We start from the raw sequence: 25578 nt of genomic DNA, 5'->3' as shown, positions 1-25578 counted from the left end.
GAACACACTTGATTCTTCCAAAATTATTTTTTCTTTGTGGTTACAGGATGTACTAATAGTCATAATCGGGGTTTTGATTCTTTTATGGGTGAAATCAAGGCTTTTAGATACAGGAAAAACATCAACAGAAGCAGTAACAATTCCACATTTGGGGTCAGACACGCATCCCGTTTAGATGCAATGCTTTCATGACCCTGAACGTTTAAAGACTTTGCTGTTGCAAATCCCGAGTTTAGTTTTAAATGAGAAGAGGTGGTGGGAGTTGGGGCCTGCTGCTGCTGGAGGGCTGCGTTACTTCTCCCTCACCATCATCTTGTTGCTAACGCTGGAAGAAAAACGAGTTTACTGGCCTTAAATCACAACAGCTTTATAGGCAGGTCAGGCATTATGTTGTTGCCACAGCAATCCTATACTTTTAGGGTTTGATACTTCGACATCATTGTCACGTTTCCAGCAATAATATTTCTAAAAACAGTTCTGCACAAAATATTTGTAGTTCTGGTGCCATCCAAGATCAATAATGTGGACACTACTATACCGGCAGCGGGGTTGTTCCTGGTGTTTTGTGCAGTTTTCCTGCCAGCCTATAACAAGGTGCCTCCAGAAGCCTGAGCACAGATGTTTTTGGGGGAAGGGGCATGAATTGAAACACAGCAGTGGTGTCTGTGGTGCGGCGGTGTTTGGCCCCCGCGCCACACTGAATCCCGGCGCGTTTGCTGAAGCTATTTCCCTGCAGAACGCACGCGTCTCCCCTCAGTGCCTGGAAGGTGAGCGCCAAATCTGTGTCAGCTACGGGCTGCACCCATGGGTGCCAGTGCTTTCCCAGCAAGAGGAGAAATGGATCAGCTGGCAAGCAATGCTTGGTGCCACGGTCAGTGTTACTTTGTGGAAAACTTGCCTTTTTTTTTTTTTTTTTTTCTTCCCTTAAGTTTCCTTGTTAGCCAGGACATCCATAGAAGAACCTGTTTGATTCCAGAGAGGGAACCTGCACTCTTCCTTCCACCCCTCCTAGCCAGATCAAGGCTGACCACATCCTCACGCTGGGGCAAGGGCGGCAGCTCATGGCTGTAACGCAGGATTTTCCCTGCTGATAAAGGCTTCCTGGTGAGAATCGTGCTCTGCAGAAGCCAAAAAATACTGAATGCTGTAACATTTCCCCACCACAGCACGCGCCAGTCACACTATAAACAAGGTGCTTTGAAGTACAAATGTTTTATTGCAACGTTGCATTATTTACAGTACCTTTCGCTTTGTCCCTGGGTGCTACCAGAGCCATTTGAAACAGAAAAGCTGCATGATGGTAACTCAACAGCAAAACACAACAGGGCCTGACGCTCTACTGTCCTGCCTCTTGCCTGCTACTGAACGCAGAGAAGTTTGCTGCTCTCCCTGGTCACTTGGAACAACCTGGTAACAAAGGATTTTTGGTCACAAAGGATTGTCAGTTGTTGGTCTGTTGAGGGGGGTGCAGGAACAGGAACCTTCAGTCTCCCCAGCTAGGCTTTACCTGGAATTCAGGGTTTCTGACTGCGTAACAAGGAGCCTTTGTACACAGCACTGTGCAGTTCCTGTTTCAATTTTTGATGTAAGTACTGGTTTATTTCCACGTCTTTTTGTTGCTGATTCTCTTTGGTTTATGTAAGCCTGAAGTCATCTACATCTTTTGAGGCTAGATCTTCCTGGCTTAACTATCTTAAAAGAGCCAGTACCTCTAGAATTACCACAGAGTTGCTGCTGGATACTGAAACTGCATCTGTCATCTCACAGAGTTGCATTTAAAGGTCTTTACAGGATACTGCAACTTTTACGATGTGTTTTCATTGTGTATTGAAATGGTGATTTCACCGCTGAAGCCTACGTTTTCACACACTATCATCTCAAAGTAAGATAAATTGCACAGGTTACTTCAGGAATGACCTCTTAACAGAAACTTGCCTTGGGTGGGGAATAGTTACTACAGATACTACTGAAGACTTGAGAGTTCCAGTACTCCAGTGGCTAAACTCAGATCAGGAATCATTTTCAGCTTTCTAACAAGTGTATTAGTTTGAGAAAATCTGTTGAAAGACAGGTTTCAGACTGAGTACCTGCAATTTCCACTGCTGCCAGCAGTCCCCTGGGAGGTGGGCAGTGAACTTCTCTGCTCCAGGTATCTTAGGGTGCAACAGGGATGTCGTTACCTTCTAAACTTGAGATGCTTTGTGTTACAAAGCTCTCCTACAATTAGGAAATGTTTAAGACTACATTCCTGAAAATAAGTTATATTAAATGGCACTCGAGTCCTCCAGAAAACATGTAGCAGGGCTGTGGGGTAAGGCTCAGCAGTACTAGCTGCTACTCCCTCTCCTTACCCCATGCCTGGTTTACAGCTCAGTAATGAGTCCCTGCAACAGCTGCCTCACGATTCTGAAATTACAACTTTCTCAAAAATGGGATGATTGCAGCTCTTGGCAGGTTTTCACCTGCGAGTGACACTTTTATTCCATGTTTTCAGAGGCTTTTCTGTATCACTATTGACAGAAAGCCACCAAAAGCTTTACAGTTGCAGAAGGTAACATTTTCACAAAGAAAATGTATTGGTTTTATTTCTTAACCTACCATACAAAACGCAGCGTTTAAAAGCTCTGCGCTGTCTCCCTACTATCAATTCCTCTGGAATTTGGAGGAGGCAGCAGAGCTCACATGCAGTCAACAACGTTGCTGGATCCTTGGCCCACATCCCGGATCTGGCTGCTGAGACAGGAGCACACGGCCACACCTGCCCCAGCTCGGCAGTGTGACACAGAGCCCACCAGTTCCCACCTAGAGACGATGGCAGAGGGGGAGAAAAGAAAAGTAAGTTCCTGTCCTTCCTGAGCAACTCTTTTCTGTGTCTGAAATTCTGTTATACAGTCTAGCTATTTACTCTGCACAAAAACACACCCCACTAGTTTATTATTATTATTTCCCTGGTAAATTTAGTGCAAAATCAGATTGAAACAACCAGAAGCATGTAGATTCTTACTGAACAAAGAGAAGAGGACAAGGAATGGACAGAGGGAGGTGCTCAAATATTTACAAGAATAACCTAGTGGCATTAGCAGCACTCTTGCATCGTTAGCCATGGATATTACTCAATTATTACCAGGAGACAACCTGTTGCATGTTATTTCTATCGTGTTGTGTTTTCACTGTCTTATTAAGCCAAACAACAAATTTTAAATTACCTATTTACTATGGGATCAAACGCTTCCACTGTATTCAGGTACGTGTTGCCATTATGACCTCCAACTGCAAAAATTTTCCCCATCAGTGTCGCTATGCCAACGCCACCCCTCGGAGTTGTAAGCTCTGCCACGTACTCCCATTTGTTACTACGTGGGTCAAACCGCTCCACCGAGCTCAGTGGAGAGTTGTCATCAAAGCCACCTGCAAAAAATCATCACATTATCAGTTTTTAGCCACTTCTAGTGCTGGCAGTATCCAGGACTGACGTTATCAGGCTATTCTCAGCATTCAGTGGGCCAGCGTCCAGCTCTGTTTCTTGACATGAATTTTACAAGCTCCTAAAAATGTATCTGACAGCTCTCCCTCCTGCCACTGTATAGGCATCACCAAGAGTGACAGTTTTCTTCTAGTCAAGTTGCAAGGAGAGGTATTTCTATTATTTTCACCTTGAATTCATCTTACACATAGTTAAAATGAAACAGCTCCTAATTTGGAATAGAAAAAAAACTAAGACCAGTAAAAGGATGGTCCTGATCTTAGTTTTGACTTAAGCAAAACAAACTCTTGTGGTGTTTTCAAACTACAGCATTGCTGAATACCTGACTAGGAAAAAAATCCTCAAGTAAGACTTCAGTGATGCATCCCCCTTGCTGGGGCAGCTGTCAGAGGAGCATTTTACTCAAAACTTCTTAATCACAGGATAATACACAAGGCAGAGGTTTGCAGCTCTCACTGCAGCGTATCTACCTGGCATCTTCCTCCCTCAGGAAAGCAGGTAAGTGCACAGTAGAGCAGAACAAGACAGGCCTAGGACAACAGGCTGTGGAATCAGTGGAATAACTGTGTGAAAATGCTGCTGTTGTCTACACTCCAAATAGAACTAGAGTGCTTTAAAAGTCTGTGAACTTGAGAATCATTTTCCTGAAAGGAAACGCGAGATCAGTGAGTCTCGAGAGGATTTTCTGTATAGACACATTGTCCTGAACAGTACAGCCCTCCTGAAATGTGGGTTAGGAACTGCTTTTTATCTCCTCGCTCACATACCTTTGTTTGGTTGTGCTTGCTTGCTTCTCCTGCCCGAGAACACAAAGTACAGGTCAGGTCTATCTGTTCCCCAGTTTCTCTAGCAACAACGGCCTCTTCCAAATGCCAGCACTTGGCAGAAACAGCACTGCAAAATGCCACAGCCCTACTCACCGACAACGTACAGGCAGCCGTGGAGCTCGCTGACACCATTGCCAGCTCTTCGCTGACCCATCTCTTTCACTTCTATCCACTTATCCAAGTGGGGATCGTATTTCTCCACGCTGGAAAGAGATGCTACACCATCATTGCCACCCACAGCGTAAACGTGGTTCTGAAAAACAGTTGTATTGAGAAAGATTATTTGCAATCTATTTGTATATACTCAGCTTTTCCTAAGTAATGTTAAAATCACAGGAAAACGTGGTATATCCATACAGTCCTGATTATTTTGTTTTCTTTAAGAATTCTAACAGCAGACTTAATTATCTAACAACTTGTAAATTCTGTCTTCCAATTAAAGAAGTGAAAAAGTGACATAGTGTTGCAGATATTTTGCAGAGCGTATGTGGTGATGGGAAATAACGTGCAGATGCCTTCAGTACCTTTAAACAGAGTAACCAGGAAAACCAGAGTCTCCTGAACGAGACCTGAAGCATTAGTCTGACGTTGTTAGAAGGGTCCTGGTACTTGCCCCCAGTCCCTCAAACACTGTTGGAACAGGGAGCGCAGTTCAGTTGGAGATTCGCGTTATCCGAAATGGTCTCACCTTTTGCCCAGTTCCATAGGGGTTTGGTGACTGGAGGTGCTCAGACCCACCAGCTGCATTTTGCTTAAAATCTTGTGTTCTGCCCCCTGACTTGGGAGGGAACAGTCACTTACCACAAGGGCTACGGAGCCAACTCCTCCCCTGGGAGTGATCATTGGGGCGACCGCGCTCCATCGGTCAGAATCAATGTCGTATCTTTCCACATCACTGAAGCAAGTGTTGTCATCTAAACCTCCTATTGCGTAAATGGGGCCACCAAGGGAGGCGAGAGCGATTCCTCTCCTAAGAAAACCACAGGATCAACACCTCAGTGCAAAAGGGAACGGGAAAGATCCATCAAGTGCAATGTTACCTGACTGGCACCCATTTCAAACTATGGGGAAGAAAGTAATGACCATTTTAAAAGTGAAGTTGATAATAAATAACGACCAGGAACTGTGGCTGGCCCTCTGCACACCTGTGTCAGTCTTGCAGCTTTAGCCTGAAAGTCTTTGGTATGTTTGCAGCCTCCCATTAGAGGGGCTCTAGAGTTTGACCTTAACTTCACCTCAGCTCTCCCAGGCACCTCTGTGTTATTGTGTTATCCACAAACCGGACTGTTGCAGCCAGAATATTTTTAGACTGCAGAGAGACAAAGCTCCTGTTTAAAAAAAAAAAAATAAAAAAATAAAGCAGGGGGTCATGGAAGCTGTTTTAACTGAATATCACCTAAGGCCCAAGTCCTCTACTTACATGGTTGGATATATGAAATTATTTGATTTCACTACCTCAGTACTGAATTTTACACCTTCTATCTTGTTTTATTGAGTCTGATGGAGAACCAAAACCTGCTGGCTTTAACTGTGTTGGTGTAGCTGCTGCTACAATTTGGGAATTATTTTTTAAGGGGTGGTATTAATACATATTAAAAGGCAAACCTGTGCTGGATAGTAGATGACTGAACTCTAGCAAGATTTAATTGCAATTTCTTCCATTCTGTTATTTTCTATTAAGTCTGTGGTAAAATAGTGGTCAGATTTTTTTTTTTTCCTACTGAATCTACCAATAAGAGAGTACGATCAGTACTACAAAAGGAAAAGTGTGTTCTGGAATGTAAGCATTAAGTTTTCCCTTGAACTACCAAGAGAGGTGATTTACCATTTCACTGAGAACATTCTCGTCTCATTACACAGAGGGCAGGTTCGAAGATACTTAGGCAGGAGCAAGGGAGGCATAATCTTTTGTGGCAATATCCTGGGCTTATCTTAAATTGCCTCAGCAGATAACTGTCAATGGTGGCAGTTTTTTCTCATCTAAGTAACACGACATCACCTCCGCGAATGGGAGGAGTGGAGCATAGCCAAGGCACAGCAGCCCTTTCATTTACCAAGGCACTGTATAAGAAATGCCACAGAAATCTAGGGCTGATGTTTACAGAGAATAAGCCCTGGCAGGAGTGGCAGGAGGGAGGAAGAGGAGCAAGAAGCTACTTCCAGGAGCTTGGGTCTTCTACTTTGATTAGGTCACACTACAAATAGCTTTAGGACTTTGCCACGTTCAGTATTTTACTCCTACTTGTACATGATGCTTCTCAAAACAACAAATTAAAAAACAGAATGTAGAATTAAGGAGGATGATTAACAGCAGAAACAAAAAATTACAGATCTCGCAGTCTAGTAGCTCCTTAAAAGAATCTTAAATGTCAAAAGGCAAGAAACATTCTCAGTCTGACTTTCAGTGTTTTAGTGCTTCTGGCCTTTTGTGGCAAAAACATAGGCAGCTATTGGTTTCCTGGGCCTGAAGTATTTCACTGTGCCTGTTCTGCTGGCAGTTATCTTGCTTATTCTTAAAAAGAGCAAAAACCGCACAGAACCAGTTAATCAGTTTCAAGTTCTTTATTGGGCATAGCAGAAAGGCCCTGGCTGTCACAATGTAAGTACGGCTGGAGTTAGAAGAGCTCTCTGCTCCAGAAGCCAGCCCCCCCCAAAAAAAAGAAAAGAAGAAAAGGATAATAGAGCGACAAAAGAAAGCCAAAGTGTAAACATAACCCATGGCACCAGCCAGGACCTCTCCCTGGAGAGAGGGAGGATGCAGTCTGGCACTGTGAAATACTTGTAGTGTGTTACGCACAACTTCGTGTTTGTGCAAATATGTGATGTATGCAAGTACGTGATACAGATTTGTGTTTGCTTTACAGCTAGCAAATAAAGGTGTTTGATAGCATAAAGCCCCAAAATAGGGGAAAAAAAAAAATTCCTAAAGATACCATAGTTTGGAACCCCAAATAAAGGCAGGACAGACATGATGTATTTCAGCATCAGCAAGAAATGATATATCACAGACTAAGACTTAAATTTTGGATCACAGGACACATACCTCTTCGTGTTCATTGATGCCTTCATCATCCATTTGTTTGTGAGGGGATCAAATACTTCCATGCTTCCTAAGTGTTCATTTCCATCATGTCCACCTACTGCATAGACTCTACCTGAAACACACACACCTCTTTCGATACAGAGACTGCTTGGCAACATTTCAGTTTTCATTTAGGTAAGTGGAGACAAAAAGCTCAAATAAAGGTTAAAGTTTTCAAATGTTTTCAGTATCAGGATTTTACAAAGTACAGACGTTACATTTTTATATGTAGTACTCAACGAGAGATCTGTTCTAACATGGGCTTTTATACAAAGCTTGAGATATATAGACAAAAAAAATCTTCCCATAATTTGAGTACTGAAGGTCAGATCAGTTTGGGACATTTATATCAGTCGCTCCGGATCTTCTATGAGGGGAAAAAAAATCATCTCTGTTCTGCTGCAGCAACACAGGGGCTACCCATGTAGAAGGGGAAGTTGTATTGTGGGTGCTAAGCTGCTCTGGACTGCATGGACCTGGTTTCAGAAGATGGAGACCCAAAAATAAAGGTTGGTCTCTCCTGGCAGAGTTATGGCCTCAGTGACTTGCCTGTACGGATTTAAGTATGAAGGGAGCTAGTAAGAGTACTAACAAGTTCTGGGTGACTCTGCTGTGGAAGGCCACTTTTTTACAAATTGATTTAAAAAAAAAATATTACATCACCTATTAACAGTTCAAAGAAGCATAGGATGGTTTGGGTTGGAAGGGACCTGAAAGATCATCTAGTTCCAACCCCCCTGCAATAAGCAGGGACATCTTCAGCTAGACCAGGTTGCTCAGAGCCCCGTCCAACCTGGCCTTGAATCCTTCCAGGGATGGGGCATCTACCACCTCTCTGGGCTACCTGTGCCAGTGTTTCCCCACCCTCACTGTAAAAAAATTTCTTCCTTATATCTAGTCTGAATCTATCCTCTCTTAATTTAAAACCATTAACCCTTGTCCTATTGCTACAGGCCCTACTAAAAGGTTTGTCCCCATCTTTCTTATAAGTCCCCTTTAAGTCCTGGGAGGCTGCAATAAGGTCTCCCTGGAGCCTTCTCTTCTCCAGGGTGAACAACCCCAACTCTCTCTGTTCACGGTAACATTTTTCCAGTAAGCACACTCTCAGATTCTTTCAGAATCAAAAACCCCATGGGGAAGAAGCTTTTACTAAACTGAAGAATGTCCAACAGTTCAGCCATTGCAAGGCAGATTTATTTAGTAAAAGTACTGATTCTAGCAAAAGGAGCAAACAAGTGGCTTTTGAATAGGGTTGCTTGAACAGGGTTACTGACCTCCCACAGAGATCACACCCACGTGCCTTCTCCTGCTGTTCATTTCAGGGCCAAAGAACCAGTTGTTCTTACTGATAGAGTAACATTCAATGCTGCGAAATGGGTCACCCGATCCACCTCTGCCACCGACACAGAACAGAACACCTGAAGAAGAAAAACAGGTTTCCAGAAAACTAGCAAGAAGACAGGGGCCAGAGTTGTATAGCAGAGTGAACTGAAAATTACGTAGGTCAGGAGGTTGTATTTTGTTTCAAGGGGCACAGTCATTGCCCTGCGTAATTGGATGCTGGATTTTGGCCTTTGCTTGGCATGCTGCTATAGCAATTCACTATCTGTGCTCTTGCAAAACCAGTGCATATTCTAAATATACTTTTTGTGATTTTGCTCAGGGAGATAAACAGATTGTTTGTTAAATATAAAGCAATGTAAAGATTGGTATTTGCAGTCTAATATTCATCACTCACTTTTGGTGTAGGTTTGCCAAAGAGTTTAAAAGTTAGCTCAACCTTCTTGCACCAAAAGGTAAGTGTCCGCTGGTTTTGGTATAGCTTTGAGCATACTGCCTGGTCATAACATACTTAACAGTTCTAGCTTTAATACAGATGCAGCCCATCAGGATAAATAAATAATGCCTTAAAGAAAGAAAATGGCTGCTAAAGTTCTGCTAGGAAAATGCAGCACATCACATTCCCTAATTACCCGAGAGGTACACAATGGCTTTCACAATTTTGCGTGACGTCATTAACAACTACTTATACCGAGCTATGGAACCCTGCACAGATGTGCCGCCTTTTCTCCACACCACTCCCTACGGGATAATCAGACACACATTTAATTACCAGCAGTCTGCTTCCTTGGTGTTGTGCGAATGGAGTACTCAAAGTCTGGCACTGCCCTGCTGCTCAGGTGAAGGTGGTAGTTTCTTGCTTCATCCAGCAAATCCCTACATTTTAGATTCTGCTTGACAATCTCTTCCTTTGCCACAACACCCATAAGGAAACAAATGGGCAAGAGAGGCAGACGTACCTGACAGAAATGAACAGAGTTGGAGTAACTGGCTGGGTCTCACCGTTTGCAGTGACGCACGCGTAACAGATGGCAGTGTCTGAGCCAGCTGCCAGCCACACGCTCTTCACTAAAAAGAGCGGCTTTCATAATTTTTTTTTCCAGAATAACAGTGATATGAACAGTTCTTTTTAGTGACAAACGTTTGCTACAACCATTTGCATTTAAGCAGCAGTGGAGAACTGTCCCTTGGCCCAGGCTGAGCAGAGGAAGGAGAAGTGGCACTGCCTGTACTGCAACTGCACCTGCCCAGCACGACGCAGGCAGCATCGGTGACTTCACCAGGACAGACCGTGTCAGGTTAGTCTGCTGAGGGTATGAATTTTCAGCTCATTGCTATGCCAGTGTAAGAGGGCTTTTGCTAGAATGGTTCATTTTCTTTGGGTGGCAAGTCAAAAAGGAAACACTGTCAGCATGAACTAAGTGTCTATGCAGGACGTATTGCAAGCGCAGTAACACCTTTCTCTACTGTGGACTTGACAAGACTACAGGATTTACGAAAAAAAAAAAAAAAAAAGGAAAAAGTTGAGAGCTAATTGTTTCCTTCCCCAAGTCCTTCCTGCGATTCCCCAGAAGAGAGCTGGTGACCAGGCTGAGGAGCAGAAGGCTCTTTCTGGGTGAGGCTCGAGGTGGTCACTGCCCAGAGCAATCCCCAGTAGCAGGACAGATCCAAAATAAGGTCAGCCTCTCCAAGACTGCCTTGAAATATCCTCCTCCCCACAGTCATTCATTTCAGCAAACCTTTCTTTTGTCCTTGTAAGAGAAACAGTGAGGAATATGAAGTACAATCAGCTGCAAAGGTGGGACAGGTGTTAGCAGGGGGGGAACTGAAGTTAAACCACCATCTGACATCCTAAGGTTTGGAGTCAACACTGTAAAGCAGCTCCCAGTCAGCTCAGCAGCAATGGTGAGGAAGTCCAGTATCTCCGGTGCTTCTCAGAGCAGCAGGACGGTGCTGTTCTATGGCTGACAAGTGTCCGTGTCTTCAAGTAAGCACGTGTCTCTACTGCTTCTTCCTTACCCACTTGCTTTCAGTCCCACTTCTTCCTTTACTTTGGCCCGGCTTATTTTAGTCTGGTTAAAAGCACCACCACAGCCCTCCTAATATTCACGAGGCTTGCGATGCGGTAAGAACTCAAGGCTGACCAATTCAGAACCTCGCTGTAACAGCGAAACCCGTAAGGCTGATTAGGATGTGGATAATAATTGTCCAGAAGCCCAGTCATGTTTTCTGCTAGCAGTAATGGCTCCATATACTCTGGCAAATAACCCATATTTACAGAAAGGGGTTTACTTCTTCATTGCTTTGTTCTAGACTCTGGTTTCCATGAACAGAATAAAGCTGTTAATCTCATCTGCTAGCATAACTGAGCAATAAAAATCAATCTTTTTTTTAAAAAAAAATCTCAAATTATAGTGCCTGTGAATTTAATTGTGGTGTACTAAAGAAGCGGGGGGTTTTTTGTACCAAAAACCTCATGCTAGTCTAGATGAAACTGAAGGTTTTTGGAAGACAGTTAATAAACAGTTGTGATCTTCTACCAGAAATGTGAAAAATGATGCATGAAGACAATGACAGCAGCACGTTAGTGGACCTCTCGTTACTCACATGATGCCAATATTAGCAATTCTGTCAAATGCAAAATATTCCAGGTCAGTGACAACTGAAACAGCACAGTTGATCCTACCTGCTAAGAAACACAGGATGTTTTGCAGAGCATGGCATGTACCCCCCCTCCTCCCAGCACAGGTTCTCCAGACCTGTCTCAAATACTGGATTTTAAACTCCCATAAGCAGCACATACGGAGCTTGGATAACTGAAGTACCTAAAGCTTTGACGGGAGGAGGGCTGACGGGTGTTTAAATAGCTTCAGCTGAGTGACCTTTTGATACCTGTACATGTTTCTTTCAGAAGCAGTGGACTCGTATCAAGCCTAGACACTCAAAATGCAAACTCCTTTCGGATCCTACAGGTAACCAGCAGTGCCAGCCTAGTGAGCATTAAAGGGTCTAGCGTGCATTTCCTAGCCTGCTTGTAGGTCTAATACATTTTTGTTCATTGTTAATGTCCTTTGTTAATTAGATATACGGAACATTCTAGAAGTAGCACAACTTGATGTGACATGTCTCTGTTACAGTTTTACTTTCCCAGCCATGTCAAAAACCTCTTCAACAGCTTTGCTCTCCTTTCTTAGGTACAACTACTTACTAGGAAGGGAAGTGAGCATTTCAGGCTGTAGTAGTATCAAACCAAGTGAAGTGATGGCTTTCTGCTCTCCACTGTGTGCAAATCGAAGAAGTTTCTGCTCTAACACAGATGCAGCTTTCTGTTGGCTTCCCACCCCCCAGCCGTGAGCATAAAGTGAGTACTCTTCTCTCTACAGATACTGGAGAATATGACTTTTTCCTAATATATTTCAGAGATCTAACCTGCTTCCACTGTCAACTCACAACTGTGAATGCCAAGATGAGGCACCAACTGCTAAGAACGTTTTTCATCTTGAGATCTGCCTACGCACAAAGTTGATTATACAACTAAACCAGTGACGACACAGGCACCCGGCCCCTCGGTCCGCCCTACCTGCGCAAGTATTTCATCCAGCCACGTAGCATGGTGCTGTGGATTGGCTAGCAGCCACTTGATAGCAGCGTTGTAAACTTGCTTTTCATTTTCAATGTTCAGGTCGCTGGAGGACAGGAGTTTATGGAGGTGCTGTGGTGACATGCTCACAAAGTCTTCACACTCCACCACTTCTGTAAAATGTTCGCAAGCGTACTGATCAGCCATGTCCATCAAGTCAATGCGGTTGTGACTCTCAGCAAACGCCCTGACTGCCAGGCAGTTGGAGGGATGGAAGTGCAGCTTCATGTATTCACAGCACGCCTTGGCTACCAGTTCCACCTGAAGAATGCAAGCAGCATACAAGAGAGGCTGGACGTTATCCACCGTCAGAGTAAGCCGGGAGGAGTACACAAACTTCACTAGATCTTCTATTGCATCGCCATCAAAGTCCCTGATCTCGATCAACGTCTGCTTGGCTTCAGCCATTTCTGAAAGAAACATGGCTCTGAAGTAAGGTATGACACAAGCTAGCACCAGTTTGTGGCAGGAGATAAGCTTTGAACCAACCTGAAAAAACAAACGAACAAAAAAACCCCCAATCTTTTACTGGAATGTAAGTTTCAGCTATGAAAGGATGGACAGTTTAAGCTGAAATAAGAATTCTGAACTCAATATGCATTGAGCTACTGTATTTTGTTCAAACAAATTAACTCCATTTCCCCTGTGCTTCTGACATTAGATCAACATATTCTAAGCAGATCTGAGTTGTAACTTGTACGCCAGCATAGGGCGAGGCCATAACACAAGGAAGCACTGATCCACTGAACTTGCATTTCTTTAAGAGCCGTGTTCTATTTTTAAACTGAAACATCCTTAGGAACCTTCTTAGATGCATCATGGAGACAGGAGGAGACTGCTAGGCACTTGTCTGGTTTATGTGTATTCAGATACTTGGGGGGGGACATTGTAAAGTGACATTTTTAGGCTACTGAATTTAAACCTCTGGACTTTTACTACTATTGAGGAATTGATAATGCTGTTTTAGAAGCAAATTCATGTAAAACCACAGTAATACCAGCTGTTACAGGGATTATTAAAAGTTACCAATCACTTCAAGGCTTTTAGAAGCTGTTTAGCCGCAAGAGATAGCGTGTGCCCCATTAAGACAAGGTATTGTTCAAAATTCTGATCAGAAAGCACAAAATAAGCTTTTCACTTACAAAATTCTAGAATTCCATGGCATTGAAAGCGAATGTAAATACTGAAGGTAAATGAACAATCCACTACTTAATTATGTTACAGGAGTGCTTTCTTACAGCCTTTGTCACTCTGCAGGCTGCACTAACATAATGGGATGGCCGCGTTAAGCAACCAGTTTCCCTGACAGACTCGAATTACACATGTTTTCAGATGAAGGTGTTACAGTGAGCTGTCTTGCAATTAAAAAAAAAAAAAAAAAAAAGGATGTTAAATTATATAAATTATAAAGGATACTTTGGAATTTTTTAGCTCTGATTCGATACACAGTTGTTCTACCCTTTTTAAAAGTGTGCATTATGGACACCAGTGTAACCTGCCTGGTGAGCAGTAACTTGAGTACAGAAAGCAAACATCCATGAAGGAGTATGCAGATTAAACGAACGGAGAGATGGATGGTTCCATGTGAGTTAATGAGATCACTCCAGAAGGAGCAGTTCATAGACTTACCAAATGAACAAAAACCAAACCAGCAGGAGAAAAGCAGATGGTATGCACCAGCCACTCTCCACCTCCTAACAGGGAGCTGTTCATATGACACCAGCAGTACAGGAGGTGAAATTCCAGATGTTAACTCCCTGGAGCAGAGGAAGTCTCCCTGTGTGCTCCCACGGATTATCACTGTTACGATGTTGGCACTCCAACTAATGCAAAAACATGCTTCCAGCTGGTCTGCTGTATCAGGGAAAGCTCCGAGGCCATTCTCACCTCCAGAGCTTTTTATTCTGCCCATCATCCCATGCTCTCTAATTAGACCTTTCTTTTGAATTAAGTGGCTTCACTCTTTTACCCAGATCTGCTTCATTTTAAAGATCTAGCATGTTCTCGGTATTTCAAAATCAGAGTTCCCCTCCAGTTATGAACTATCATATTTTAAGAGCCAGAAGTTAAATCAATACTTGCTCTGACAACAGCAGTGCTGGAATTGCTCACTATCAGAGGTCACACACAAAAGCAGAAAGTTCAGTAGAGATGTAATTATTCTTAAAACACGAGAAAGGCCCGAGCACTACAGAAAGAAAAATCAAGCCCTCCAGAAAACCCTAGTTCAAGATATAGTTACCAGTTCCTTGAAAATCAGTGATTTAGGAAGCCTTACGGTAAGGTGTAAGTAGGTTGCTCTAGCCTCCATAGATGACATTCTCTACCTGAGGGCTGGAAGCCCAGTTGTGCAGTCTGATATTCTTAGATTACCAAAGTAGCTCCACACAATTAATAATACAAATGAACATTAATACAAAGCCTAACTTAGGGCAAGTTAAACTGCAGCCACAGTAAGGTGTATTTGCCAAGACAAGTTTCCCTATCAGGAGTATACGTTTAACTATGGTTATAAAACAAGACTTTCTGCCTTTTTGGCAAAGGTGAGTGGAAAGGGAGAAAGGCGAGGATGAGGTCAAGGGAAGAGGAGGGTTGTTAAGAGTTCTGACACGAACCTTCTTCCCTAAAACACCTTTTAAAATGACAGCTGTAAAAAGACCTGATGATGAGCTCTCAGGCAAGTTCTGTTTCATAGCTCTCATGTTGTCTGGAGCAGCTTCAGTACTGTCAGCCAGTGTCCTGTGAGCATTACCTCAGCTGTTACGAGCCACTGGACCTATTTGCTGCTGCATCTAGTGCCTGCTCACAGGCAACTTCCTACCTGTTGTGAAGCAGAACAGAGAAATGTTCTTGCTTGTTCTACTTCTGCTGTGTGCTGGGGTGGAAGGGAGAGAAACCCTCTTCCTCTTGGAGATTTCCATTGTCTCCCAGGCGTTTTAGAAACATGAGATGCCTACCAGAGGGGCACCAAGGACACACGTCTGTCAAGGATTTTCCTAAGAGTAAAACTGGCAGGCAAATAATTTCTCTTAAAGGCATTAATCATTTGTTCTTGGTATAGGAGCTATGATTCATCTCTTTTTCTTAAATAACTCTCTCGCACTACTACGTTGCCTAGCTAAGCAACGCCTAATACTTGTAGGTGCTGGAAACCAGTTACAGATACTAGATATAAATTTATTGTGATCAGGATATAAGTAATATGCAGCTGAGTAACAAAGAATGCATTAAAGCAATGCTATGTAAGTCATAAAACCGGTTTCCTCCTCCTTTACTCTTTGATTAGCTGTAGAACATAATTTTCTGGGTTGTTGGTTTGGGGTTTTTTTTTTCATTATTTGAGAATGTTGGAAGTTAGATTTGTTCCAGAAATCCTGTTTGCTAGGAAAGAGCTAGCAGAGCAACACAGAATACAAAAGTAGAGATTAAAATTGGGGATGAAAGTGTGTGAGAACAAAGAGTCTACAAGGAGCTGAAACTGCGCAGTGATATATTGATCAACTGTGGAAACTTGCTCAGAGACAAGTTGGGTGAGGTCAAAATCATGCACTTGCTCTCTTGGACCGCCACTATCTTAAGTGTTTACATTTCAGTTGTAAACTTCCTAAATAAGAAAAAAACCCACAAGCATATCTAGAGATGCCTTAGATCCAACAGCTATTCTCTGGCTTCTATTCCCCTGCCCAAATTCACAGCCACCTCCAGCACACTTGTTCACAGCTTAATCTTCAGACTGTTAAATGCAATGGATGTGTGACAGTATCACCTTCAGTGTAACATCACAGAGCTCTCCAGCTTCAAAGAAGTGAAGAAGAGAGCGGTGAAAATCCTTCCACGCCTCATTTGCTTCAAATACAAAGACGTCTTCTTCACCGTCACTGTTGGAAGACCTAGTTTGCTGCTGCTGCTGCCGCCTTTTTCCCTTTATGAGATGTTGTTTTGCCTGCTCTGGGACCATGGATTCTGAAGCCATTGGCTGTTTCTTCCTTCACTGCGTGAATCTTCAAAAACTCCTGCCAAGAGAAAATCCAGCCCATCAGGAGTCAAGTCCTAAAAAGCAGTGAAGTTCTGTTCACCTTCCTGTTTAAAAAAAACACAAAAAACCAAATGAGACATTAGGTACTGCTAGTACCTAACACTTTGATTACATGTTAGAAGTACTACCTATAATCTTACTTGGAGAAAGGGTGGAAAAAGACCCGCAGCCAAGAATCCTATGCAGGTATGTTTAGGAAAAAACATTGTTTGTGAACTTGTTGCCCACAATTCTCAAAAAAGAAAAGGCAAGGATGTATCTCCCACCATTCCTGCTCTCGCTGCTGTGGATGGCTGAGGAACAGAAAGGACACAGCCCACAAACAGCTGTGCTGCTGTGCTCCCTAAACAGCATCTCTCATCACTGCTGCCACAGACAGACTATTGATCTGACCCCCACAGGTATTTTGTATGTACTTTTTACTCAGTTTTCCTAGGACTCTTCAAAAGCTAAAGCAATCCTTAAGTGTGTTGTGCATTTATGCAAATGTAAGCAAAATAGAAAAACCTCCTACAGAATTAGAGAACAGGAATTTACACTCAGCAACCGTATGACTAATTTACACAATAGCAACCTTATTAATCCAATAGACTAATACTTAAAGCACGACGAGTGTTATGCAAAGGTTTGCTGCTGCTTGCTAGCTTTTATTTTAGACTGTTTACCCAGCTTAGCTCAAAATATTTAAGGTGTCTAAGATTTACACAGTTTGGGCTAAAGGCATCTTAGCTATGCTGACATCACAGGTTTCCCAGGGCTGAAAGAAAAATCAGGGATACCACAGACAACGGGGAGAAGGCTTTTTCTGCTTGTCACTCAAATATTTTACTCTTCCTGCTACTGTGAGTTTCAGTTAGGTTAAGCTTGAAGTCCAGCTTTTTATTTGCCAAAAAAGTTAAACAGTAAGGGAAGAGCAAACTCCTTTCCAGTTTGGTATTTAAGTTTCATCTCTGTGTGTCTAAAAGCCATGAAAGCCAACTCAGTGAGATTTAGGCTGTGCATCCACATGCTTTGTGGAAGATTAATGAAGTCCACAAGAAAAAATGAAATACCGTTTGAAAGCATGGAGTTACTGATTCAGCTTACAAGAAAGAGTTCTGTTAGATTCTAGCAAGGGAAGCAAATGGATTTGTAAGGGTTTAGACAAAGTCTCTGGAGAGCGTATTTAGTAGCATGTTCTTCTCTGACACTGGCTAGCTTTGGTTTTCATGTTTTCTGGTTAATTTATTATGCATTCACTCTTCATTCTACGCTAAGAGCTGATTGCTGTAGCTCAGTGATTTCTGCTCACAGACTCTGGTGTTGGAGGAAGTGGACTGACTGAAGTAACAAAAAATTCTTCTACAATAAAAATGTAAGTCACATGTCTGGAAGCAGAACTGATTTTCTTCTGGGATGTTTTGAAAGTGCCCATGCAACTCCTCATGCATTGAGGAGAAAGAGCAGGAAGTGACCTGAGGCAATCATCATACCCGTTTCTGCTGTAGGTCACAGGGTTGTTGCCAGCTCCACGTCCTGTGCGGTGACAAGGCTGTTGGCTGCACTGGGTCAGGCAGGTTAAAGCAAGATCAAACATGCCTAGAATATTCACTAATGGTGCTGTAAGCAAGCTAAGTATTCTTCCTTTAAAAGGTATCTAAGAGAAAGATCTTACTTTTTCCAAAACCACAAACTAGCTCAAAGATATTATGGATCATGGGATCTTTGTATAGTTTATAGCAAGGAATACCTTTTTCTGCTGAAAACTTAACTTCTGTTATGCCAGATTTGACAAATTACTATACTAAGATGTTTTTCTAGTTCATTAGGTGGAAAAATCTTGATATTTTGGTTCTTTTCTTTTAACTTCAAATTCATTCTCCACTAGTCATACTCACCACCTCTGCTTTGTTTAATGTCCCCATTTGAAGAAGTCACTACTCCACTGAGCTATGAAGCTAACACAGAGCTTTGGAGGCAACCTACTGAAGTTACAAAAGGGAACATAGACAAGCAAGAGGAAAAAGAGAGAAGTTGAAATGCTGTACAAGGGTTTTGAAAAGCATCATGTATTATTCATTCAGAGGTGAGATACAGCAACTTTAGCCTACACTTCTAGGGAACTCTTGCTTATTTTGGTCCTTAACTGACATGCTCACTTCACCGCTCCCTAGCTATTCACACCTAACAGTATTTTTACAGCCAATTAGAAAAGCTGCTTTCAGACAGAACTGCCACTGACTACTGAATGATAGTTCGCAGCTCCCAAGTCATAAGGTTTTTCCATCTGGCATATATGCTACATTTATCCTCGTGCTTTAACTGCAACTGCACATATACTTTCCAAAACTCTCCTGTGTCTCACTGTGGAAGAGGCTGATGGCATACATTTTACCTATTCTGGGTATGCCATTGTAAACACCAACACAAAACCCATGAGTCTTATGATAAATCAGTGCTGTAGGGGTGACTTTTTTTTTTAATGTTTTTAATAAACTGAGCAATAACACAAAAGCCAAACATAACAGATTTTAAGCAATGCTCTTCATCCATATCCATTCTATCAAATGAAGCTCTTGGGAGATGCTCTGAGTTCTCACCTGTAAGAAAAGAAGTTGAGCACATATTTGGATTTATATATTTAGTACATACACACTTGGTATTGCAGGGGAAGAAACTAGAAATCATACCAGAGGAGATGAAGGCCATTAGTGAGGCACACAGCCGTGTACAAGGGAGCTCCCAGTATGGCAATATCAAATAAGTATACGGGAACATGAGAGCAAGTCAGTTACTGCTCCTCAGGTAAAAAGTTTCTGCAACGTGTTAAAAATTAACATGTTTAATATAACCTTAAGGAAATATTCAGCTAGTGATAGTCTGACACACTTCAGTTTCATTTCGATGCGACTTTGTGACAGATGATAATATCTTATATGAGATTTTCATTCTTCCCCCAAGTCACCAGTTCAGAAGCATTTTGCTTCTGTGATACAACTTGATCATCCAAATCTTTTTAAGATATCTAGCCACAAATCCTCCACTTGTTTTAATTACAGCATCTCACAGTTTGAGTCTTCAAACAAATGATAATCTGCTCTAGAAAGTACCAGCTGTAGCCATGAGACAGCCATAAAGCTAATTTTGAAGGATGGAGGGCCAGGTCACTGTATATATGCAGTTGGCTGTTAACTGTATCTGGCTCGAGAATTATGAATTATATCATCTATTTGAAAAATCGAGGTATTTTCACAATTGGAGGTTTAAGGTAAGTAAAGAGCCACTACCATACTTCTATATAGAGCCAGTCTTATCAAACACAGTGCACTACTAAACACAAAGAGAAGTAATCTTACAGATGTAAAACACAATATTAAGATAATGTATTGAAATGTGTGATAGAATCTATCATGACCCAGACAGAAGGAGAGAATAGATGTTTCCTTTGCAGAAAATACTGGTTTGGGCTGATCTGAATGCTTAGCTACAGGCCTTTACTGCTCTCAGATTTTAAACAGAACAGAAATGAGTCTTAGTAGTGCTTCAATCAAGATATTAAACTCTGGAAATCTGAAGGTCATCCAGAAGTCATGAAGGTCAGTATATTTTAACTCCAAACCTACTCCTCCTTCCAGCTTCAAGTGGAAGGGTAAATAGTTTTGTCATTGCACGGCCTTAAAGGGATAGCATATGAAAAGAGCAAGAAGTTGAAGTTGTATTTTCACATCTTCAATTACACAGAAGTTCACTAGTTTAAGAACCACTAGCTAGAAGGACTAATCAGGCTAATCATTTAGGTCAGCATGCGCGATGCTCTGTTAACTATGTACTAAGAATCCACAAACTGAGAGAGAAGAGCCGTTTACAGATTTGCTCCCCAAATCAACAGTAATGCAACAATAACATCTAAGTGTACTTGAGGTTAGTTTAGTACTGGGTGAATGCTGCAGACTTACACACGGAGTCTTTCCTCTCTGGAGCAAAACACTACCACGGCCATTCAAACCCTCAGTAACGTGTGCTCCCTTTTCATCTTGGCAATTAAGACATCTAGCAGCCTCTGTACAGTCTAGTATTTTGAGTGTATTAAGAGTGTAAGTGACCGTCACAGAAAGTGACTGACTCTAAGGAAACTAAAGGAAGTGCCTCATTCATAACATCATCTGTTATTCCTTGTAGACAGCTGCTTGACACTTTCCATGGAGAAGTAACTGTCTGTATAAAAAAAACAAACCACACATTGTTTATAGCTCTCCATTGTTTGCTGAGAGCAGGTCAGCAATTTTCTTTGTTCAAGTTAAATATTTAGAAATATTGATGATGTCTGCTGTTCCCAGAGTGCAACTGTTTCAGACCCCTGAGTTGCTGTTTTGGTCCTCAGGCAAGAGACCAAGGACCCCCTCCTAGCTATTCTTCAACTCCTCAAACTTAGAAAAGCAAGCAGGGATGGGACAAGCACAAGCACATTATCTTACATCTGTTGCAATTCAGACAACAGTAACATCCTAAAGCAAAGCGATTTTGATTCAGACATTCTAGCTGAATCTGAAACTGAATTAAGTGTAAAATTCCTCAAGTCACATAGAATACTCATGTTCAGTAGAGGTAAAATACCTCAAATAGTTTTGAAGCAAAAAGAAATGGAAGACATTAGTAGCAGGACATGAATGGACATCACTGTTTTCCCGTGATGAAGTTAAGTCCCAGGAATCCTGGCCGACAAGCCAACCTAGATGTTGGAGTACATGGCCTCCTCTCCCCGTCAGGTACCTTGGGAGACAGTGCCCCAGAAAGAGGGGATCGTCCTCATTTTTTCACTGACAGAAGGGAGGAAGACATTTCAGTGATACAAAACAGAAACAAAACCCAGACTCCCACTATAAGCGCAGCTAGGCAGCATTCAGATGAGAGGTATTATGATAGCCATAAATCCAATGTTCTTTAGGAGCAGCGGTACTGAAATTGGAAAAAAGAAGACAGAAGCCCAGGAGTAATCAAGATGCAGGTTAGGTTTCACCAACTATCCTGTACATAATTTTGGTTACCCACCCACGAGACGAACAAAAAAATCACATCACGATCTGTGCAGAGAACAGATCGCTCAGAAAACAAAAGGGCCTTTTCATTGAAGGGGACGAGAAATTTGCCTTCTGTAGATGCAAAGTTTGTATGAGCAGAGAGGTTTTGGAAGTGACTCAACTACAAACAGACTGCATGCATATAAACATGTACAAGTTTGTATGTGTGGCTGGGTAAAACTTGTCTAATACAGAGCCTGATGAGTCTCTCTGGGTGCTGCTGACCACAAGATTAGATAAGCATATGCAGTCACAAATTCTTCTCCAGTTTAATCTAGCTAACAGAACAAGTCTAGCTGTTGCCCTGTGTTGTACTAAGAAAAATTTGAAAAAAGGGCAGCTGGCAGAGCTAAGGAAGAGACGGAGACAAGTTGGAAGGGCAGGAGGCAGCTGCAGTACAAACTGCAGCCAAGCGGCATCTTTGGCAGGGACCGCACAGGCAGCTGTTCGCTGTTCAGTCTGGTTACAGCTGTATCACCAGGAAGGCACACAGGGGGGAAAAAACTGACAGACAAAATAGTGTAGAAAAACCTCAGTTCTCTTCTCCAGTCACCAACTCCATCAAAGGAGTTAGGGAAACCTCATGCAAAACGGCTCAGATGCTCATGCTAATTCGTCAAATCAGACAAGGCTGGAAAACATGGGAAAGTTGAAGTTACACACTGAATTTACAAGCCTAAGCCTACTGTATTTTTCAGCAGAAAGTTAATTTAACAAAAAAAAAAATCAGAAACCACACATCTAACTGGTTTAGCTTGTTTAAAACCACCAGGTTTGCTTTTGTAGAAATTAACAAAAAATTTTCTTGGACAACACTACTATAAAATTTCTAGATCCTTTCAGTATTTCAAGGGTTCTTTGTAGCAAAAACTGACATGTATTATTGTTTTGTGTTACCTGTCACACAAGTAGTTCAGAAAACAGTGAAACGGGTACAGCTGGCACCATCTTTCATCTGCTTCTATAAACCCCATCAGTGCTGTAGACACACGAACAGTGAATGAGGATTGCTCTTTCTGGGAAAAATGCAACAGAAAAAGGACAGAAAAGGTGTTCTGTAGGGCATGAAAAGCATAGTCAGATAAATCTCCTTTTGGAAATAGTTCTGCCTAGCAATCCCTTAATCCTGTTTTGAGATAGCTTCTTCACTGCTCCTTTGATCCAATATATGAATATGCTCAACCAAGTTCTGCTGAGGTTTAATCCCAGTTTCCATCGAACTCCAGAAAGGCCAGCTGTCTTCCAGGCTTTATGGGATGACAGGCTGACAATTTAGTTCAATTGTGCATAAGCAAAAACAACCAACCTAATAAATATTCCGTGACTTACTTACACTTGATTTACTTTTGCTTCAGAACAACAACCAAAACCCATCAGAAGCCCCAGAACAGCAAAGGACTCTGCTTTGCAGATACAGGTGTACTTAAGAAGCGATTTATTTATGCAAGGTAACCTTGGGCATATCCAAAAAGTAGAACACAAAAGAAAAACCATTGCAAATCAGTGCAATTCCTGGGAGCATCAAGTGTTGATAGATAATGTAATAAAAATTTTATCTAGTACTTTACATTTTTAAGAACACAGAACAGGCCCTCACCAAGAAGAGGCACTATTGTCTTCTCTGATGGACCTGATTAAAAATAACAGTAGTTTGTCTTCACAGCAGTGTTTAGTCCACTTCCTAGGAAGTGTTAACAGAGAGCAAAATAATTTCTAAGTCGTTTGCCAGCTGCCCTTCATCCTAGATGTATAAATCAAGGCATGGTACCCACCAGAGCATCCCAGAGCTGCAGCCAAACACCATTTCCCATACACCCATCAGCCCCATCCTCTCAGGGCTCTCTGCCTTAGCTGCCAACCATCACCATATTCTTTTATCTAGAGTCAAGATCCACTGAGGCTGCAGCCTCACGCTACACCCACAAGTCAAACGGCTCAAACTATAAGGCAATAGCATCTTCCTTTTGTCCCAGAGCTGTAAGGCTCCTTCAAAATCTGTTCAAGATCGGGAGGGGGCAGGGGTAATACAAGATAAAAGGCTTCACAATGGAAGAAGCTACAGCTATTCATACAGGAAATTATTACAAAATCTGTTTGGTGAAGCCTGCTGAGGAAGAACTTAAGTCACTGGCTAACACAGTACTGTGCTGCCTTGCATCAGATTACTGGCAGCAATTACACAACGGTTGTGTTCTCTCATGACCACACTGATTAAACTGGCTTTTACAAATAGCCAGATAGAAAACTGGATGCCAGGCTACTGACACCTCACTAACAATTTATAAAACAAACCAGGTCATGAGTACACTGCTAATCACATGCTGCACAGAAACTACAGGTACAATCTTGGCATGTTACAAAGCAGACACACTTCTTAACGTGGCACAAGAGTTTACGCAGAGATTATAGGGGAATCAACCCAAACTAACTTGAAAACCTCAGACCCAATTGCTTAAAGGTGGCTGAACCTTTTTCAGCTCAATTTCATCACAAGCAATCAAAGCCATACATGACACACCTGCTGTGGTTTTAGTCTGTTAACATTTGATGAGCTATTTTACCTGCTGTAGTACTTTCCTGTAGTCACACATGTGTGAACCATTTCTTGATTATATTTCCAGAAGCCTTTGCAACAGGCCAGGTATCTCTGAGTTTTGCAACTTTTACTACTGCAAAATACATAGGAATGACTAGGCAAAGGAGGAGACACAGAACTATGAACTAGGAGGTCTGGTTTGTGAACTACCTCCACACCCTTTATGGATAAGACCTTGATTAAATGGTAACTTCCCAGCACCCAGTAAGCAATCGGCTTGAGCAGGAAGGAAACTCAAGAAGCAATATGAAGAGCTGGTGGAGTGAGGGCATCTGAAATTCTCCTTTGAGAAGGAGGGAGAGGCTAGGAACTCTTGAGGCTCTCCCCATTCGCAGCAGGTAATTTCTTGCTGGTTTTTAACCCAACAAATAATTGGTTTGGGGTAACTGAAGTGACTCAGTTTGTTATCCATTACAAGATGTCAATACTAAGCTGCCCGGGGCACTGGTTTCTTGGGCTGCAGTCTCCACAGTAGGGAATTACATGCAGCATCTTGAAACGTGTGGACTCCCAGCTCAGTTTATTTGTGTATTTTTGTCTCCGTGCTTGAATCGTGGTAACGAAGAGCTCTGTGAGCACAGGACTCCACGGGTGCCTCCCAAAGCATCAGCCCTCGGATGCTGAGCACAGGTAGCCCAGGGAGGGTGCCACCCTTGCCCGCTCTTCCGCCGGTTATTTGCACCAATTCGAGGTTAATTTACAAGAAACCCACGCTCGGTTTGGGTCTCCGAAGCTGGCGGCAGCAATAACGGTCAGCAGTGAGCGGGAGCCCGGCCCGTTGCCGTTCCCCGCCCCGAGGGGAAGAAGCGCCTCACGGCAGCGGGGTCCGGGCCGCCCTACCCTGCGGCTGGCGGGCGGGGGTGTTCCCGGGGATAAGAACGGAGGCGGAGGGCTGCGGGGAGGAGGAGAAACCATCCCGACCGACCGCGCCAAAGCAAGCGGGGCCGCTTCCCGTCACACCTGCGGGGGGGGGGGCGAGTTACAACACGGCAGGGGCAACCCACCATGGCGGCGGGCCCCGACCGAGGGGCGGCAGCAGGAGCGCGGCCGCGGGGGAAGGGCCCGGGAGTGGGGTGCAGCCCTCCTGCTGCTAGGGGACGGGGGGAAGACCCACCCGGTTCCCTCCCGCTCCCGCCCCGCTCACCTGCGCTGCCGGGGTCCGGCGGAGGGCGGGCGGAGGGGCGCGCGCCCGCGCGGGGCAGGGCGGTGGGCCGGGGCGCATGCGCAGTGTGTGCGGGGGGGGTGCGTGAGGCGCGGGGGGGGCGGGACGTCACGGAGGTGGAGCGCTGCTGCTCGTCAGGCCGCTGCCCCCGGGGTCTGCCGGTGAGGCTCGGGCGGGAATGGGGCGGCTTCCAGCGGTTGCGTAGAGCCGCCGGGGCTGCGAGGGCAGGCCTCGGGGCGGCGGGGCTGGCGTGGGTCGCTGAGCCCGCGCTTTGGGTCATCCCCTCGGGCTGAGGAGAACTGCGGAGGTCGGCCAGAGCCGGCGGCTGATCCCTCAGGGCCAGCTCCGCTCGT

The 25578-nt window shown here is 43.4% G+C and overlaps 1 protein-coding gene and 2 long non-coding RNA genes across 13 annotated transcripts; 2 read left to right on the top strand and 1 right to left on the bottom strand.

Annotated features, from left to right (window-relative positions):
- Window positions 1–1209, top strand: LOC141943055 (uncharacterized). The gene is made up of 2 exons (XR_012628833.1): window positions 1–767; window positions 930–1209. It is a non-coding gene; the product is annotated as an uncharacterized LOC141943055 (long non-coding RNA).
- Window positions 1197–25272, bottom strand: KLHL8 (kelch like family member 8). 8 transcript variants are annotated; one of them, XR_012628828.1, is made up of 11 exons: window positions 22365–22791; window positions 16141–16454; window positions 12315–12863; window positions 9507–9693; window positions 8668–8811; window positions 7355–7466; window positions 5113–5281; window positions 4405–4564; window positions 3207–3408; window positions 2599–2802; window positions 1197–1407 (listed from the first exon to the last, which is right to left on the bottom strand). XR_012628828.1 is itself a non-coding variant. In XM_074867519.1 (11 exons), exons 3-11 carry the CDS (start codon window positions 16345–16347, stop codon window positions 2679–2681), a joined length of 1854 nt encoding a protein of 617 aa, XP_074723620.1. In that variant the 5' UTR covers window positions 16348–16387; window positions 19080–19205; window positions 22365–22791; the 3' UTR covers window positions 1197–2678. The 8 variants fall into 8 exon arrangements, 7 of the variants coding, with proteins under 7 accessions (XP_074723620.1, XP_074723622.1, XP_074723624.1 ...); XM_074867519.1 differs by adding an exon at window positions 19080–19205 and having other exon boundaries at window positions 1197–2802; window positions 16141–16387; XM_074867521.1 differs by lacking the exon at window positions 22365–22791 and adding an exon at window positions 25208–25272 and having other exon boundaries at window positions 1197–2802.
- Window positions 2822–12553, top strand: LOC141943054 (uncharacterized). 4 transcript variants are annotated; one of them, XR_012628830.1, is made up of 6 exons: window positions 2822–2835; window positions 9143–9189; window positions 9905–10032; window positions 10591–10721; window positions 11649–12318; window positions 12417–12553. It is a non-coding gene; the product is annotated as an uncharacterized LOC141943054 (long non-coding RNA). The 4 variants fall into 4 exon arrangements; XR_012628832.1 differs by lacking the exons at window positions 2822–2835; window positions 9143–9189 and adding an exon at window positions 7441–7528; XR_012628829.1 differs by lacking the exons at window positions 2822–2835; window positions 9143–9189 and having other exon boundaries at window positions 9728–10032.
- Window positions 25273–25578: the final 306 nt, after the last annotated feature.

Source organism: Strix uralensis, chromosome 4, assembly GCF_047716275.1.
Source record: "Strix uralensis isolate ZFMK-TIS-50842 chromosome 4, bStrUra1, whole genome shotgun sequence".
NCBI lineage: Eukaryota > Metazoa > Chordata > Aves > Strigiformes > Strigidae > Strix > Strix uralensis.
The sequence above is the reverse complement of the archived record's forward strand: the minus strand, read 5'-3'. Positions and strand labels throughout refer to the sequence as shown.

Bases quoted from the DNA above. Each gene is read 5' to 3' on its own strand.
- KLHL8 (XM_074867521.1), bottom strand. From the start codon at position 16,347: ATGGCTTCAGAATCCATGGTCCCAGAGCAGGCAAAACAACATCTCATA. The intron at 9,694-12,314 runs GTAGGGCGGACC...CATTTCTGTCAG, and splicing joins TGGATGAAATACTTGCGCAG to GTACGTCTGCCTCTCTTGCC. The intron at 8,812-9,506 runs GTAATTAAATGT...TTTCTTCTTCAG, and splicing joins ACCAAGGAAGCAGACTGCTG to GTGTTCTGTTCTGTGTCGGT.